The sequence below is a fragment of the Lissotriton vulgaris genome, chromosome 3_1, assembly GCF_964263255.1.
Source record: "Lissotriton vulgaris chromosome 3_1, aLisVul1.2, whole genome shotgun sequence".
NCBI classification, from domain to species: Eukaryota; Metazoa; Chordata; class Amphibia; order Caudata; family Salamandridae; genus Lissotriton; species Lissotriton vulgaris.
The window spans coordinates 1,584,054,238-1,584,073,225 of NC_141689.1; the positions used below are offsets into that span (position 1 = coordinate 1,584,054,238).

Consider the following 18,988-nt stretch of genomic DNA (forward strand, 5'->3'; position numbering starts at 1 on the left):
CAGGAGCACCAGCGCTTTACCACTGATCAGTAGGGCAAAAAGCGAGCAGAAACGTTATACCAGCAAAAACAGAATCAAAACCAGGAGGGCAGAAAGCAAAAAACTAGGGGGAAACAGGCCAAAAATGCCAAATCTAACACTACCATACTCCCGGACGATGCTCCAGGGCCATCAGGGGAAATTGTGCCCTCTAGTCCTTTCCAGGCAGCAGTCCCTGATGGCATAGAGGCTTTCAGGTAACAGTGGATGTTGCCAGGAATTTCAAAGGAAGCGTCAGGTTTCATCCAGCAGGCCTGGGCTCCCTCTTACGTGGATCCCACAGAAGTGGATCTCTCACAAGTGTTGAATTTTCTCTCCAAGAAAGCTTCAGAGGGGTTATCTTACAGGTCAGTTAATAATTTCCGTTCAGCTATTTCCGCCGGGGATCCTCAGGTTGATGGTAGACTGGTAGGTATGCATCCTATGGTATGCAAGTTCCTCAAAGGAATACGGATGGCGAAACCCCCTAAGGCTAGTATTCCATTTAATGAGATGTTTCTAACGTATTAAGTTTGTTTGATTCTTGGCCAGATAATGCAGGTTTAATCTAGGAAACAATTGTCTGCTAAGTTGACTATGCTTCTTTGCTTATCTGCTTGTCAACGAGTTTCTGAGGTCAGAGTTTTGGACCTGACAGGTAGGATTTTCTCCCCTGATCGGGGTGTCATTTGGGATTTCTGCTAGGACAAAGACTTTTTCGCAGACTACTAATTACAATCCATGTCCTGCTACTGATAATAAATTGTGTGTAGTTAAATGTCTTAAAGTTTATGAGAAATGTACGCGACCTATTAGGCCGAGAGGTTGTTCAACCCTTTTAATTGCATTACAAAAGCCCTTTAAACCAGTTACTTCTGCTACCATTGCAAGATGGCTCAGATTTATAAAGACTGAAGCTGGGATTGATACTCAAATAATTTGGGATCATTCAGTGAGCGGCGCAATGACGTTGAAGTACTTTATGCTAGGTACTAGTGTGCAAGACATAATGAGAGCAGCGGATTGGTCATCAGATTCTACATTTAAACAGTTCTATTATAAACCTGTGACCGATATTTCTACTGTTGTTCTGGAAAAGCATTAAACTAGCATAATCCGAAGCCCCAGGTCCTGTAATAGAATAAAAAATTTGCTAGCATTCACGCCAAGAATTTCAATTCTATTAAGGACACAGAAGTTAGGATTTTCCCGCCCATTGTTCAATTTATGTTTATAATTGTTGTTTATTACCCACCCTGTTACAACTAGTTATCACGGTTATTACAAAGTGATGTTTCTGTTTCAGGAGCTGAGCAGAAGGGTCAATAAGCACTTGCTTATTTGGATTTCTTGGAAGGCGTGCTCTACAGCCTTCATCCACATGGACTTCTCTTGAGTCTGTCATGTTAAGCGGTTTGCGTTTTTTTCTACAAGGTTTTAATAGAATTGATAATTCTTGGCGCGAATGCTAGCAAATATTTTACTCCAGCACTGACATGAAGACATACTTCAAAGACACAATGGTGGCTAAGAAAATGAAAAATTATGAAGAAGGGAGAGAAAAAAAGTATTGTCTAAGTAAAGTGTTATTCCACCAACCCTGGCACTGAAATATACCTCTTTCTTTTTAACCCCTTCGATGCGTGTGACAAGGTCAGCTCGTCATGGGCGTTACCTGCGCTGTGCGTGTGACGAGTTGACCTTGTCACGTAACGCGGGATTTTTAAAATCGCAGCGCTCAGCGGGAAAACCGCTAGCGGGCATGCGGTTAAGTGGATGTGCATAAAATGACATCACTCGGAGTAAGTCAGTGGCTGAGGTGGACAGATCTATTTCCCCATACGGTGGTGAGTGAAAAGCAAAATGTGAGTGACAGTTGAACACACCACTAGATTGAAGAGTGCTGAACCAAACCTGCACATATGTTTTTCAATTATTAGTTTTTTCTACATGAGCCTAATATAACTAATTTGTCTCTAGGCCAGACCTATTAGGAAAATCATCGAAATCCGTATTTTTTCCCTCCTCAAAAATAAACCAAAACCGACAAACATAGGAAGAAGTCACTAACAAAGTATTTGGCAGCTGTGTAAATGATTATTAAATCAAGCGGGGATATTTGGTAGAATATTGAAAATGTTGCACAAACTATTTTCACCTACATCTTAATCCAAAAACGTAAACACGCTTTTTTTCTGAAAACAGTAGCAATTTATAAACACACACATCCCTATAGTAATTAAACACTTTAAACCTGTGAATTATAAACATATCAATGCACGACGTCCGCGGTGAGCTTTTACAGTTGAGCTTTAGATTTCATTGAAGTTTGACAGAGCACATCAACTGGGCGTTCCCGAATGCCATGCTAGGATCAGGCAGTACTTACTATGTGCCAAAAGAAGACGTTGACAGTGACGTTTTCTCTGCGATGACGAGCGAAATTTTGAGCAAGCGCATGCGTACAGTGAGAAATGCGCGTCTGGTGGTTTATGTAGGCTATTCAACGCGACGGGTACCCTTGTGCTTCTCTTTTCTATGTCTATGAAAAACACCTTCTGCTTCTGGAGCGGAGGCGAGGATGTGAGCATGCGCATCTTGTTGGTCGTCACCCCCGCCTTCTCAAGCTAGTCCCGTTTTCAGGATACCCTAAGCGAGTCACGATGGCGGCGGGCGGCGCGCGGCCATGAGATAGCGACCCCTTAGCGCGCGCAGCCCAGTCCCGCAGTGCACTAGAGCGAGTGCCGGACCTTCCGGAAACAGGCGTAGCGGCGATGGAGTCACGGGGAGACGGCCTCATGCAGATCACCCTGAAGACCCTGCAGCAGCAAACCTTCAAGATAGAGATCGACCCCGAACAGACGGTACAGCGAGGGCCTGGGCGCAGGAGTGGGGCTGAAGAAGGGGTGGTTGGAGGGTCTCCTTTCAAGTTCCTGTGCAGTTGGAAGAAACCCCACCCACAGTAAAGCGCACACGCCTTCTTTTCTTAATATTTGAAATATTTCAGGTGTGCCGCGTATTTCATTTTTGAGTCGGACCTCCACGTCCCAGTGGGCTCTGTGGCTTACTTCAGATTATCTTCCAAATCTGAAGTAACCCAGAGCCTGTAACCCTCCACTTCTCCATTGTGAGAGGACTTGTAGTAGTTAAAGCTCCCCACTCTAGCCTCCACCACCCAACACATGCGAACATTGAGAACTCAGAGTATTTCTGGGAGGTATATTATGTCCCTTTTGGCTTTCATTGAGTTATAAGTGTGGGATCTTGGGGAGTCTAAATTACCCATTGTCACGGGGTGTTTATTATCTTTGATAAGAATTCTGGTCGTAGAGATGGATGTTGCTGAAAAGTTAAAAGTAGCGGTCATTATGTGAAATAATTCGGAGGAAAGTCGGAAGTCCAGTATCGGAGCTGGGAATTGCAGTGTCATCCCAGGGTCTGTTAATGGAATGAGGCTTGCCCGAACACTTTCCTCGCAGTTGCACTACCTGCAGAACAGTTCATGCTTGCTTTTGGAGGTCTGAAGTAGTCATACGCAACCCTACATCTTTTGCAGAATAACCAGATGTGACAGTGAAGCACGTTTGACGTAAAATGGGTGTGTTGAAAACTGGGGTTTCCTGAACACCCCGGACGATGAGACTAGAAACGTCACCCTCGGCTGCTCAGGGCACCTGCTTCAGTCTAATATCGACGTAACTCGATGTAGTTTGGTATTTTTTTCCCAGTACGTCAACAGCACTGTCGTTGAATACTAAACCCTAATCACGGGGACAACAATAGTTGTAGTTTTTCAGAATCTATCTTATTTTAAAAGCATCATATGGATCATTTGAATGTCTCTAATTAGATAGTCTTGTGCAAAAATGTTAAGGACTAAATTTTGCTTTGGTTTGTAGCGCTAGAACCTCAGTGTTTTAACCGGTTGGTGACTGTCCTACTTTTTCAGTTATACATATGTGTGCTAATTTTTCACCGTATGAAGGTGACTTTTGTCAGAAGAAATGGAAACGTATTCCACCCACTTCAATTTAACACCAATCCGCCTTCTTGAATTATACATGTATAAATCATCACCTGCATTTGCCTACTTAGGATATTCAATTTGGGCCCTGCAGGATTGGATCCATGCCTTTTCCAGACTATCCACATACAATACATTTATTGTATTCTAGTTGCATGTCTCTGATAGGCATTGAAGCGTGCTACTCAGTTGTGTTTGGTTGTGAGCGTGTGGTTTTGCCCAGTGCCCTATGTCTGCAGTGTTTTGGTGTCATGCACGTTAAGAGCGGTGGTCTTATTACATTGCATTTTTCTTTGCTTGAGTGAGAATACATTGAAGCTAGCAATTCCAGGAGGCGTAGTTATTATTTCTACTCCTAGAATATTGTCGGGAAAGTTAAAAAGAAACCAAAAAGTTTAAGAAATGGCTAAAGTGATAATTTTGCATTGACCAAAGGGCTGCACTTTGTGCGCCACTCATGGCAAACAGTTGCGGATACCTAGATAGATGCACATCATAACCAAAAACATTTTATAACCATAAGAACATGTTTTTTTTCATTGGAATTCCGATGGCTGAAGTTTAACAGCTGCGGTGCGTCCATTGGGGCGTAGGGGCGGAGCCCCACCAGCCACCATGGACCCACATCGTGGCCGCCGGCCGTATCTTAAAATACATTGCGCTGAATTGCGCAGGGGGTGGTGGCCTGCTGCAGCTTGAGTGACAGTCCACACACTCGGGCTGCAGCAGACCGTAGTGCGCAGTCCCGCTGGGGAACTTACAGTGCGCATGCTTGAGAAAGTTGGCAACTTTCTCAAGCATGCGCACTGTACGTTCCCCAGTGGGACCCAGGGGTGCTTCAACGTGCTGTTCGCCTGCCACAGCCCGGGTTTCCTAAGGGCGACAGCGCGAGCAGCAAATGTGACCCCCTAGCCAATTAGGATTGGCTGGTCCACCGGCGCAGCAAGCCAAGGAGGACTGGTCGTTGGCGGTGCCCGATTCTGATTCCATGTTTCCACAGTGAGTGACTGTTTCAATCCTACTTGTATTGGTGTCTGGGGGAATGGTGCAATCCAGATTTCGGGGAGGAGTGACACTTATGGGAAATGAAGTCTGTGGCCGGCTTGAGATCAGCCAAGTCCTGCTCCGTGGATGTTACTCGGTCTTTCAGCTTCCTGTGGTCTGCGTCACGTGTAGTAGCGTCAGGTCCGCTGCTACTTTATCGACTTTGGATTCTAGTGATTCTCTGGATCTCTCAATGGCATTCAGAATTGCATCCAGTCTATCCACCGGGGGGTGAGGCTGGTCAATGTGCAGTATTTGTCTGTTGTGCGTGAAGTTTGCGAGGAGGCTCGAGCACCAGCGTTCCGCAGGCCCACCCTGTGGGATGGGGTGAGCGCTGTCTGTCAGGGCACCCAGCACACCGGTCTGTGCAGCTCCGATGGCAGCAGTGCCGAGAGGGAGAACCTGTGTCCTAGCCCACCCAGGGCTCAGCGCTATCGCCTCTCTCTGATGGTCACAATGAATTGGTTGAGGGTTCTGTGCAGGTGGTGCAACTAAGCAGATGTGCAACGATAGCTAAGGCCACATATGTATGCGCCTATTAGCAGGCCTTGGTGTTATGTTGCAGAGTCTATAAGCACTAATCTTTAGATTTCCGGTGTCCACGTCACACCCTGGCGCCAAGGGGCACCTACTCCATTTTGCACCTGAGGTAGAGGGCTAAATTCCAAGCATCTCACAGGTTCCAGCTGGGCATTGCAAGTCCGGCGCACGCCTGGAAGGGAGCACTGTGTTATGTACTGGGCCTCAGTGTGCAGCCACGGTCCATCTTTACCCCTGTTTACTTACCTTTCTTGTTGCTGTATCTGTCAGAAGCGCCTTGAGACCTGACGGTGATTTGGCGCGATATAAAACTCAGATAACAATAACAATGCCAACGGGCGCATGCTGTTGCTGGCAGTCTATTGAGTCCGGCTGTCTCTCGCCCCCATTGACTGATAGGGTCCATGCTCGCAGGGTCCTGGGCCGTTATATCCAGGGGGGGCCTGAGCACAATGAGTCACCTCCCGGCTTGTTGGAGGCCCACACCTCCCATACTGTGTTTTCAAAGTGAGCCAGGTTCCGAGTGAGACAGGGTGACCCCATTGATCTTAATAGTGTGTTCAAAGTGGGCGTTCATGATCGCGGCAGAGCCGGGCGCAATTAAACCAGCTTTTCGTGCAACTTTCTAAAACCAAGTCTTCAATCATCTTTCACACTTCTTGTAGTATTTTACTTCAAGAACATAGCACCATCTTGCCCCAAAACCTTCACAACAAGGTAATTTAAAATATAGGAAGTTCTGCAGAAATAGTTTCCAATTTCTACAGGGAAATTTGGTAAAATCAGCTAAACTGACTGTGGAAAATCATGTGAATGTTTCTCAGAGCAGTGCCAAAATGAGGAAAGTAAATCAAACAGCACTTGTATCTATTTTACATGTTGCTTTTTTATTTGAAAAAAGTAAGTTTATTGAAATATAAAGATTTCTGCCCCCCTCTTGTACATGTGTCTATAGCTCAGGTTTGTGAAGGGCATACAGAATAGAGCAGAATTTGGATAATAGCACCCCACACTGAAAAAATGAATCTAAATGTATCATCAATATCTAGCCACGCTTTCAATCTGGAAAAATTATTTCACTAAACTGCATTAAATCTAATGCACATACTCCGATTTTGAAATTTTGCAACAATTGGTAGCCTTATTTTAGATGTGTTTGAAAATGCACAAAAAAGTTGTGACTCTTATGTCAGTGAGTTTCTGCTCAACTTCAGTCATCAAATAGGTTGACTAATCAGTCCCAAGTGTTGTGTTGCATTTCTGTGGTTAAACAATTTCTGTGTCTTGGCAGGAGAAATACAGAAACTGTTGCCAATGTCCAACATTAGACAATTTATGTATTTATAATCTTATAAAGCGCAGCAGCTACCGACATAAGGTTTCACAGCGCTAATCAATAAGCTAAGGTGACATAGCCGCTGTTTAAAATAACCATGTCTTCAGCTTTTTCTGAAATTAAAGAAATGAGGTACACTTTCTCAGACACTCAGGAACAGCGGTCCACAATTTGACAAGGATGTTTTTAGGTCTTGTGGTAGCCAAGACATTTTGATTTTCCTAAAATTGTATACAATATACTTACCTATTGGGCTTTCAGCCAACCGAATTGGTCTGTTGTTGATCCATGTGCACCCTTAACTTGTGCCTGATTTCAAAGCCATGTACTTCAACATGGCTAATGTCCATCTCAGTGGCCATGTTTAGGTCACCAAATAATTTATAAGTACCTGAGTATGAGAGACATTGGAGGATGTGGGGCTATTTAATACATGTCCTGGGGCCCAGTTCCACTTTTCAGGTATCGGGTGACCTGGGAACTGAGAGGTTAAATCACAGGAGGGGATGGGAAAGATTAGAAATCATGGGAAGGAAGGCGCATTTATCATGTGGAGGACAAAAGAAAAGTAACTGAGACCTCGAAACAATAATGGAGTGGAAGGATGAAAAATAATGAAACAGGAAAAAAAAAAGAAAAACAAGCAGTGGCTCTGTGTTGAGTAATGCAGTCTTTTTAAACCATAATGCTCAAGGTTCACAGGTTATAAGCAATATACCGTGATACTGGTCTCCCCAGGGATCTGTAGTGGTACTTAAAGTTTCAGTAAAAAACACTCTTGATTTCTGAATAATAAGTATAAAAGTGTTAAGGTAGCCATGTTGTTTTACTTACATTTCATATGCTTTACTTAATCTTGCATCCATATGAGGGTTTGCTTTTTCCAGGAAGGTACTTTTTTTCCAGGCAGCATATCACTCTTGTGCATAATTTGAATTGAGCCGCATCCAGGTATATGTAGCAGGGCACAACTGGGTTGTAGCTGAAGGCAGGGTGGGTGTCTCAGTGAGATAGTATGGTGTTCATTGGGGGATGTGGCACTATGCCAGAGCTGCCGAATTTCGTTCTGGGGAACCAGGTTCAGCCTTCATGAACAGTCCACCAGACCACTCTCCTGGATTCCTGGAGTGCCTCTGACTTCGTTCTGTTTCTTTACTTTTTGTGACTGTTGGTCCTGCGGGGAAACATTTTCAATTTATGTTGTCTTGTTTACTGGGAGCATTGCTTTTATTTTCCTTTAGTGTAATAGGCTGGCTGGTGAATTGCACTTCCCATAGTGTGCAGTCATATCAATTTGCCTTTAGGTGACTACCTGGCTTGATGGTGGAGTTCTATTTGATTTCATGTAACTCCTTGTCTTGATGAGTGCATTGGTTTTAGTTTGTTTGAGGTAACTGCTTCACATGCTGGTTTCATCACACAGCTGACACCCACCCTGAGAAAGCCAGAGCTGCCCTGTTATTGGTATCAACACCAGTGCGCTTAGGTTCCTTACAGCTCCTTCACTTGAAGTAGGTTACCAACTACCCGTTACTTTTTGTATCCTGCTCGTACCAAGTCAGATCCAGACCCAGACCAGTCCCCACAGTTGCTCCGGATTAAGGGACATTGTCATGTCATCTCAGGCGCGATGTAAAGACTCCCAGTGAGCTGAGGACTCTTTTGGCTCAAGAACCAACTAACTGGAGACCCTTGTGGTTGTTTTAAAGATTTAAGATCAGCCTGTAACTCTGTCTTGAGCTGGGTGGGTGACCTCGATTACAAAGTGGCTGTGCCAGATGTCCCATTATGACCCCTTTTGCCGGTCTCCCCTTCAGACACAGAGGGCATAAAACTGGGGGGTGCTCAACCCTGCCAAAAAACTGAGGGGCGATCCTAAGAGCACAGCTGCCATCCAATCAGGGGTGGGATGCTTTGGTGTGTTGGTCTGGTTTTCTGGGTGCATTGGCTCAAGTTTTTCCCATGTAATTGATTTGGTGTCTAGGTAAGTTGCTTTTATGTGAATGACTTATGACTGCGCATTCCTTTCAGTGTGCACTTGCTTCAGTTTACTTTTTGAGTCACTGTCTAGTTTGCTGGATGTACTGCTTTCCTCTACAGGCCTCCAGGACCCCGTGCAAAATTCAGCGACGTTATCACCGACTTCATCACCCCACACGCCCTCCCCTCCGAGGAATACATCCTACTGGGAGACCTCAACTTTCACTTGGAAAAGAGCAACGACAGCAACACCACCTCCCTTCGGGACAACCTCGCGAACCTCGGACTCAAACAACTTGTCTCTACGTCCACCCACATCGCAGGTCACACACTCGACCCTATCTTCACCTCCAGCAAACATATTTCCTTCAGTCACACCACAGTTCTCCATTGGACGGACCACAGCTGCGTGCACTTTACCTACAAAAAGACGACAACGCACAACCATCCTCAACCTACTCTGCGAAGAAACTGGAACAAAATCACCATCGACCAGATCTCCTCATCGCTTCTTCAAAACCCCCCAGCCCACTCTTCGAACCCCAACCAAGCAGCCATTAACCTCACTCAATGGCTAACAAACAGCGCCGACAACCTAGCACCTTTGAAAAAACATCAAATCAAACTTGGCAGCAAAAACGCCCCCTGGTTCAACAATGATCTCAAGAGATCCAAGAAACTCTGTCGCTCCCTTGAGAAGGCCTGGAAAAAAGACCCAAACACCAGCACCAGGGACGCCTTCAAAAACGCCACCCGCATACACCACCAACTGATCCGGACTGCCAAGAAAACCGCATTCAAAGACCGACTAGACAACAACGCCCACAACAGCAAGGAACTATTCAACATCGTCAAAGAATTCACCTACCCCTCAGCCAACTCCAACGACATCACCCCCTCGCAAGCCCTCTGCGATTCCCTAGCCTCATTCTTCCACAACAAAATTGCAGACATCCACAACAGCTTCGACATCCAACCCGGAGACCGTCCCACCCAATCTTCTACCATACCTGCACCCCCCTCAAACATCCTTAACAACTGGAACCCAATCTCCACCGAGGACACCATCCGCCTGATGAACTCCATCCACTCAGGATCCCCCACAGACCCATGCCCTCGCCACATCTTCAACAAAGCAGATTCCATCATAGCACTACACCTCCGTGATGTCATCAACTGCTCCCTCAACTCCGCCACCTTCCCGGAAAGCTGGAAACATGCCGAACTCAGCGCCGTTCTGAAAAAACCCACAGCTGACCCCACCGAACTCAAAAACTACCGCCCCATTTCGCTCCTTCCATTCCCGGCCAAAGTCATCGAGAAAGCCGTCAACAACCAGCTCGCCGCCTTCCTCGAAAACAACAAATCCCTCGACTCCTCACAGTCCTGCTTCCGAGCCAAACACAGCACGGAGACCGCTCTCATCGCAGCAACAGACGACATTCGAACTCTACTAGACAACGGAGACAGTCGCCCTCATCCTCCTTGACCTCTCCGCAGCCTTCGACACAGTCTGCCATAGCACTCTCCTACAGCGCCTCAATAACATCGGGATCCAAGGAAAAGCACTTGAATGGATCACCTCATTCCTCACTGGAAGAACCCAGAGAGTCCGCCTCCCACCATTCAAGTCCGAGGCCACTGAAGTCATCTGCGGCGTACCCCAAGGTTCCTCACTCAGCCCCACCCTCTTCAACGTATACATGAGCCCCCTCGCAACCATCGCTCGCCAACACAACCTCAACATCATCTCCTACGCAGACACCCAACTGATCCTATCACTCACCAAAGACCCCAACACCGCCAAAACCAACCTACATGAAGGCATGAAAGAAGTAGCAGAATGGATGAAGCACAGCCGTCTGAAACTGAACTCAGACAAAACAGAAGTCCTTATCTTAGGCACCTCCCCCTCCGCTTGGGACGACTCTTGGTGGCCAGAGGCCCTTGGAAAAGCACCCATCCCGACGGACCACGCACGAAACCTGGGCGTCATCCTGGACTCCTCTCTCTCGATGAACAGACAAGTCAACGCAGTCTCATCTTCATGCTTCAACATCCTCCGCATGCTCAAAAAGACATTTCGCTGGATCCCCACCGAAACCAGAAAGACAGTCAACCATGCACTGGTTACAAGTCGCCTGGACTACGGAAACACCCTATACGCCGGTATCACCGCAAAACTCCAGAAAAAACTACAACGCATCCAGAACGCATCAGCCAGACTCATACTTGACATCCCACGCAAAGACCATATCTCTAGCCACCTGAAAAACCTCCACTGGCTCCCCGTCAATAAGAGGATTACTTTCCGACTCCTAACCCACGCCCACAAAGCACTCTACGAACTTGGACCCGAATGCCTCAACACACGACTTTCCTTCTACACCCCCCCTCGCCAGCTTCGATCTTCCAACCAAGCCCTTGCTACCATTCCTCGCATCAATAAAACCACCATGGGAGGTAGATCCTTCTTCTACCTCGCAGCTAAAACCTGGAACTCACTCCCCACCCACCTACGTCTCACACAGAACCACCTAGCATTCAGAAAGCAACTTAAAACCTGGATATTCGACAAGTAACTCCCTTCCCCTCCTCAAGCGTCTTGAGACCCTCTGGGTATGTAGCGCGCTATATAAATTTCCGACTTGACTTGACTTTCATTAAACTGTTTGACTTGCTTGGTGCTTTTATGTTGGTGCCTGCATGCTGAGGTGTACTCTTCTTCAGTTTAAATGTATGTGACTGGCCTGTTGATTAGCACCCTGCTTTCAAAGTGAAGGTTCACACTTGCTTTAGTTTACTTTTGTATGGTTGACTACATGCACTGTTTTGCTGGATGCATTGCTTTAAGTTACTACTTGATGTATTGCTTTCAGTTTGCTTTCAAGTAATTGCCTCTCTTTTTCCTAATGCTTTGTGAAGGCTGTTTCCCAACTGCTGTGCAACTTCTTCTACTCTTAGAGCTGAGATTTTCATGAAAGTCTTATAGTCTGAATTCAGCACCTGAGCGTAATAGGACGGAATGAATGAAGCTCTGTGGTTATACTGAATAAGCAGCTACCTATGTTATGCCATCTATTAATGTAATAACTGCGCTTTCAAAATTGCTTTAACCTTCCTGCTTTCTCAAATTTGCTTGAAAATGCACAATTTTTTAAATTTTCTTGGAGGGGGGTTACCCCCCCCTCCCCCCCCCCCCCCCAAGCCCCCCTTTTGGGGTTCGGGATCCCTCGCTACGGTGCTGTATGCAAATCACTTGGCGCCCCACCACTTTGAAATAAATGTCACCCACCGCCCCTGTGCAGAGGTGCAAGGTTGTTTTATGTGCTACAATGTCCTTCAAATGTTCTTATGTCTACTCATGACGCTTTTGATGCAAAATTTGGAAACAATTTGCCTGTAACGGTGATTGAGCAACCATGACGTGCCACTTTCTCATTGCTCATTATTTAAATCAACTACGGGGTGTTTGCTTCTGTAGCCATTGCACATCATATTCGGGTTCAGCAGTGCTATAACGGGACCTGAGTGTCACAAGTTTCTGTGCACCTGAGTGCCCCTTAGTCATGCAGAAAAAAGATGTGCTGTACTAAATTGCACCTCCCCGTTCGGGCACACATAATACTGCGAAAGGCAGAGTAAGCGACTTTTCTTTGAGTGGATGGGAACTACCCCTTCTCCAATTTCTTGGCGGTCTCAGAGAAGGAGTTTATATGGGACAGTAGTTTCCCTCTGCCGGCAAAAAGAAATGTACTGTCACACATTTATAAATTATTTTACCCCACTGACTCTCCACTTAGTGAAAAATGCACGTTTACTTTGTTGTGCTTGAATAAACAAATAATAGTGTCAGTCATAGATTTCAAAGTGTACTTATGGGATTATTTGGGAGTCCCATGTAATAGAAATCTTCTCCACATGTATATGAAAACCCGTAGGCGTAGGTTCTGGTCAGTTGGTCTTTCTCTGAGTGAGCACTCAGAAGCATTTCTTAAAATGATGTGGGAGGGCTTTGTAGCAAAATCTATTAATATTCATGTTAAGCAGTAGTCAATATACATGCACTTTTTTTTAAGTTTGTGTTCTCTGGTCCAAGTAGGAGAAGAAGCTCCTTGAAGACTGAAACTGATCTAGTCAGACTGAGTATATTTCCTGGCTTTCCAGATCATTCTTCTACACCTGAATTTTTGCTTGATTAATACATCATTCTGACAATACAGTTCTATATTTGTGAATGTTGTTTATATCTGTTGCAGCGAAAGGTATTAGCATCTGCTCCTTGTTTAGCAAGCGCTTTGCGTTGACACTTGTGTGGCACACATTTTGCTATTGTGGTGGCTTTGCATGTGACTTTCATGCTACCATCACAGACCGAAATCTGATTTTAATTGGGATTTTGTGAGGTTTGTCCTCTAGTACGTAGTGTATATTTGTTTTCTTTTAAGAGCTGAAGGGAGTTGCTATTATGTGCATACCTAAGTTGGAAGAATGCCTTTTGTATGTTAATAGTGTGAGCATGTTGTTGGTTGTGATGCATGTCTGGGTTGCATGTTTAGGTCTCGCCTGTCGATGCGCATGCGCATCGAGCAAGCGAGACTATGGGGGCTTATCCACTCTTTATCCACTGCAAGGAATCGTGGCGATTCCTTGCAGTGCCAGTGACTTTTAAGCTCAATGCGCATGCGCATTGAGCTTAAAAGCGCGTGCACGTCCGTCTTGTTTTACCCGCTCCGCCCCCTCCCCTTCCTGCCGTGTCGCATTTCTCCTCCCCTCTCTTCCCTCCGTCTTGTTGCCTATGGGCGGCTGTGCTGGCAAGCAGCGCTGCTTCCTCTCCTCTTTCTGTTGCAGCTGCTGGCGATGGGGGGAAATGAAAATGAAATTGACTTTTCCGAGAAAAGAATGAGGCGGTCTGACTTCACCAATGAGAGCTCAGTGCTGACTTCCGCACTCCTTCCTCGTTAACTGCCGCTCTCCTTCCTCACCCCTGGCAGTGTAGAAACTGAGAGGAGACTACAGGCTCTGGCAGGCTGAGCAGGGGTCGAATAAAGATAGAGGCCATCTTGTTATAAAGCATTAATCAGTTGTTTCAAACATGCACTGGGCGCTTAGCTTACAGGTTGCCTTTCGGTCTAAAAGAAAATAAATGGAAGCAAACACGTTTTTGCAACTTTAATAAAATAGTAATCATAGAAGCAATACATTATATTTCATTTTGCTTTATATGTAGTAAAAGAATTATATTTCACAACAAAGTGGCCATGCTTATTGTTATTTGACACAATAAGGAAAAAAAACAATGATTTACAGCATGGTCTCAGGGAACTGCCCCCTCATCATATCGCTTCAAAATGGCCTCGCTGTATGTACCAGAACGAGCACGCTCCCTCCTCGACTGGTTGAGCCAGTCCTTCTCGTATCCATGCCCCTCCAGCAGGTCTCCCTTCCCCCACAGCTCCCTCTGCAAACATGAAACAAACAGCAGGGAGGGGAGGCGTTTCCAGGGCCAGCTCACTCTCGCTCTCTTTGTCTTGTTTTGCTTTCGATCTAGACCCGTCTCCAGCAACAGACTCTGCTGCCTTAACTTTTAGTTTTGATACTGCGGATAATTACCCAGGGTCCTTCTAACTTCCATTTTCAAACGCCTTGACAACAGTGAAACAATTTGGGATTTCGTTGTTGTCATCCAGCCAGAAATTAAAAAAGGTAACCTTTTTTTTCTTAAAAGCAGTACGGTTTTGCTTCGTCCCTCAATCAGGAAGTAGCTGTTGGCTCGTTGACAGGGAGAAAAAAATCGTATATTTGTCAGCTCAAGTTTGGATCAAGCGAATTTGGGTTTCGTTTATGAGGTGAAGTTTGATTTCACTTTTGGATTTAAAATGATGTCACGGCATTGAATGTGAGTGTGCGTTTGGAAAGCTGTTTGTTTACCTGTCATTCTATTTCGCCAGGTTCGCCCAACAGCCCTGAGACGTGTTTATTGAGCGCATGGATGTTTATAAACCTCACCCTCACCCTCACTCACCCTCAACCCCTCACCCACCCTCAACCCCTCACCCTCACTCACCCTCAACCCCTCACCCACCCTCACCCCCTCACCCTCAACCCCTCACCCTCACTCACCCCCTCACCCTCACTCACCCTCAACCCCTCACCCTCACTCACCCTCAACCCCTCACCCTCACTCACCCTCACTCACCCTCACTCACCCTCACTCACCCTCACTCACCCTCACTCACCCTCACTCACCCTCACTCACCCTCACTCACCCTCACTCACCCTCACCCTCACCCTCACCCTCACTCACCCTCACCCTCACTCACCCTCACTCACCCTCACTCACCCTCACTCACCCTCACTCACCCTCACTCACCCTCACTCACCCTCACTCACCCTCACCCTCACTCACCCTCACCCTCACTCACCCTCACTCACCCTCACTCACTCACCCTCACTCACCCTCACTCACTCACCCTCACTCACCCTCACTCACTCACCCTCACTCACCCTCAACGCCTCATCCTCACTCACCCTCACTCACTCACCCTCACTCACCCTCAACGCCTCATCCTCACTCACCCTCACTCACTCACCCTCACTCACCCTCAACGCCTCATCCTCACCCTCACTCACCCTCAACCCCTCACTCACCCTCAACCCCTCACCCCCTCACTCACCCTCAACCCCTCACTCACCCTCAACCCCTCACTCACCCTCACTCACCCTCAACCCCTCACTCACCCTCACTCACCCTCACTCACCCTCACTCACCCTCACTCACCCTCACTCACCCTCACTCACCCTCACTCACCCTCACTCACCCTCACTCACCCTCACTCACCCTCAACCCCTCACCCTCACTCACCCTCACTCACCCTCACTCACCCTCAACCCCACTCACCCTCACTCACCCTCACTCACCCTCAACCCCACTCACCCTCACTCACCCTCAACCCCACTCACCCTCACTCACCCTCACTCACCCTCAACCCCACTCACCCTCACTCACCCTCACCCTCACTCACCCTCACTCACCCTCACTCACCCTCACTCACCCTCACTCACCCTCACTCACCCTCACTCACCCTCACTCACCCTCACTCACCCTCACTCACCCTCACTCACCCTCACTCACCCTCACTCACCCTCACTCACCCTCACTCACCCTCACTCACCCTCACTCACCCTCACTCACCCTCACTCACCCTCACTCACTCACCCTCACTCACTCACCCTCACTCACTCACCCTCACTCACACTCACTCACTCACACTCACTCACTCTCACTCACACTCACTCACTCACTCACCCTCACTCACTCACCCTCACTCACTCACCCTCACTCACTCACCCTCACTCACTCACCCTCACTCACCCTCAACCCCTCACCCTCAACCCCTCACCCTCAACCCCTCACCCTCAACCCCTCACCCTCAACCCCTCACCCTCAACCCCTCACCCTCAACCCCTCACCCTCAACCCCTCAACCCCTCACCCTCAACCCCTCACCCTCAACCCCTCACCCTCAACCCCTCACCCTCAACCCCTCACCCTCAACCCCTCACCCTCAACCCCTCACCCTCAACCCCTCACCCTCAACCCCTCACCCTCAACCCCTCACCCTCAACCCCTCACCCTCAACCCCTCACCCTCACTCACCCTCAACCTCACTCACCCTCAACCCCTCACCCTCACCCTCACTCACCCTCAACCCCTCACCCTCACCCTCACTCACCCTCACTCACCCCCTCACCCTCAACCCCTCAACCTCAACCCCTCACCCTCAACCCCTCACCCTCAACCCCTCACCCTCAACCCCTCACCCTCAACCCCTCACCCTCAACCCCTCACCCTCAACCCCTCACCCTCAACCCCTCACCCTCAACCCCTCACCCTCAACCCCTCACCCTCAACCCCTCACCCTCAACCCCTCACCCTCAACCCCTCACCCTCAACCCCTCACCCTCAACCCCTCACCCTCAACCCCTCACCCTCAACCCCTCACCCTCAACCCCTCACCCTCAACCCCTCACCCTCAACCCCTCACCCTCAACCCCTCACCCTCAACCCCTCACCCTCAACCCCTCACCCTCAACCCCTCACCCTCAACCCCTCACCCTCAACCCCTCACCCTCAACCCCTCACCCTCAACCCCTCACCCTCAACCCCTCACCCTCAACCCCTCACCCTCAACCCCTCACCCTCAACCCCTCACCCTCAACCCCTCACCCTCAACCCCTCACCCTCAACCCCTCACCCTCAACCACTCACCCTCACCCACCCTCACTCACCCTCACCCTCACTCACCCTCACTCAGCATCTTCACTAAATATATTTAATAAACTTTAAGCTATTGGCAATATAAAATAAAATCCATTTTATTTACGTATTAATTATTGTTTTTTAAAGCCATTGATTTTTTTTTATATCAATACATATAAGTCACATATAAGTCCCGTTAATACAAAACATGTTGCTTTACAAATGCTAGAGGTGTCACATTTAGAAAAATTATAACTATTGGCTTTGTAAAGAAGAAAGCTATTAATTTAGCTATTTAGAAAAAACAACACATAAATAAAAAACAAAAAAATAATTAACACCTATAGCTCAAACTGTGTGTGGTGTTCTAACCAGTGGTATGCGTTTTTTGTGGTTTGGGTGAGGTATTTTTTCACCCTTTTCTAATGTAGTGTATGTCTGGTGTTGAATGATGGCAGTCTGCGTTGAGCACTAATTATAGCAAACTACATATGACATATCTGAGCTGTATTGGGTGTGCGATCAGAATTCTTTCGAATGTGTTCCTGTTGTGTCCTAGGGTTGAGTATATTGGTAAACAGTCAGTCTTAAATGACATAGAATTTTTTTTTTTCCTGAACCTATTTTTTAGTTTTGATCATATTACATCAGTAGATAGTTTGGATCCAATTGGCTGTTCATAGAAAAGATTCGCAACATTGTCATGTATACCGAGATAGGAGCACATGGTTTGATATAAATGAACTCTAAATCCCTACAAACATAACAAGATAGCAGATAGATCTTGGGCGTTAAGAAAGCCAGCATCCTAGATGCTATACAGTCCAGACATGGGGATAATACTGGGTCCACTAGTACAACAGCCATTATTAACAGTTTTGCACACCAGTGTTTTAGTGTTGAGAGTGCGATGGCCTTCCAATGCATATCAATAGCCTGGTGTGCAATGAGCATTGCCAATTCTATGAATCTATTGGACACCTTTTGAGCCCTCCTTTCTCTGAATATCCCTAACAGCACCCCCTCCAATGTAAGGAGGTTGGCACAACCTGTCACTACGGTTAGTACATCTGTGAATCTGGACCACAGGGTCGCAGCATCCGGTATGACCAGAACATGTGGAATTGATCCGAATTGGGTGCATGACATCGAGGACCAAGAGGGGAGGACCCAAACATTCTATGTAGGACAGCCTGGGTGAGATATGCCCTGTGCAGTATGTTGAATCGCATGTACTGGAATTTGGCATTACAGGATACTTTGAATGGATAGTGTATAGTGCATTCCCATTCTTTGGGTGCAAGGGCTCGTCCTATATCTGTTTCCCAGTGCTGGTGAACAGGCGACAGAGGGTCAGTCGCCGTATACGCCAAGGCTTAAAAAAAACAGGTCACCAGCTTCTGCCCCGCCCCCACGACGAGCAGGGCTTGGGTTAGTGGGTGAAGCTCTGGTTCAGTGTCCGTGACACTCCACAGGCATCCCATCTTGGCTATTAGTGTTCCATGCATTGAGAAATGGGCCACTGGTATGTCATGATCTTCCTGCAACTGGCCAAAGGGTATTCATTTTATCTGAAGCTGGAGTGAACGTAGTCACACAGGTTATGGGCTGTTTCTCCTTCGGCTCATCAGGTTTGTGCTCGAGAAGTCCTTCCCTGTGATAGTTACGTGCCCTAGAGGTGAGCCCGTTGGGTATTGCACCGCCGACCCAATGAGGAGCAGAGCAGATGATGAAGCATGACACCTGCAAGGGTGTGTGAGGGCATTACAAGCATCAAAAGGGAT

The 18,988-nt window shown here is 47.2% G+C and overlaps 1 protein-coding gene across 1 annotated transcript in view; it reads left to right on the top strand.

The window, feature by feature from the left end:
- Window positions 1–2,482: 2,482 nt before the first annotated feature.
- Window positions 2,483–18,988, top strand: part of RAD23B (RAD23 nucleotide excision repair protein B) — a 366,676-nt gene continuing 350,170 nt past the window's right edge. The window contains exon 1 of the mRNA XM_086962076.1: window positions 2,483–2,882. Within this exon, the coding sequence (XP_086818202.1) occupies window positions 2,793–2,882 (90 nt within the window). The 5' untranslated portion in view covers window positions 2,483–2,792. The remainder of the gene's footprint in view (window positions 2,883–18,988) is intronic.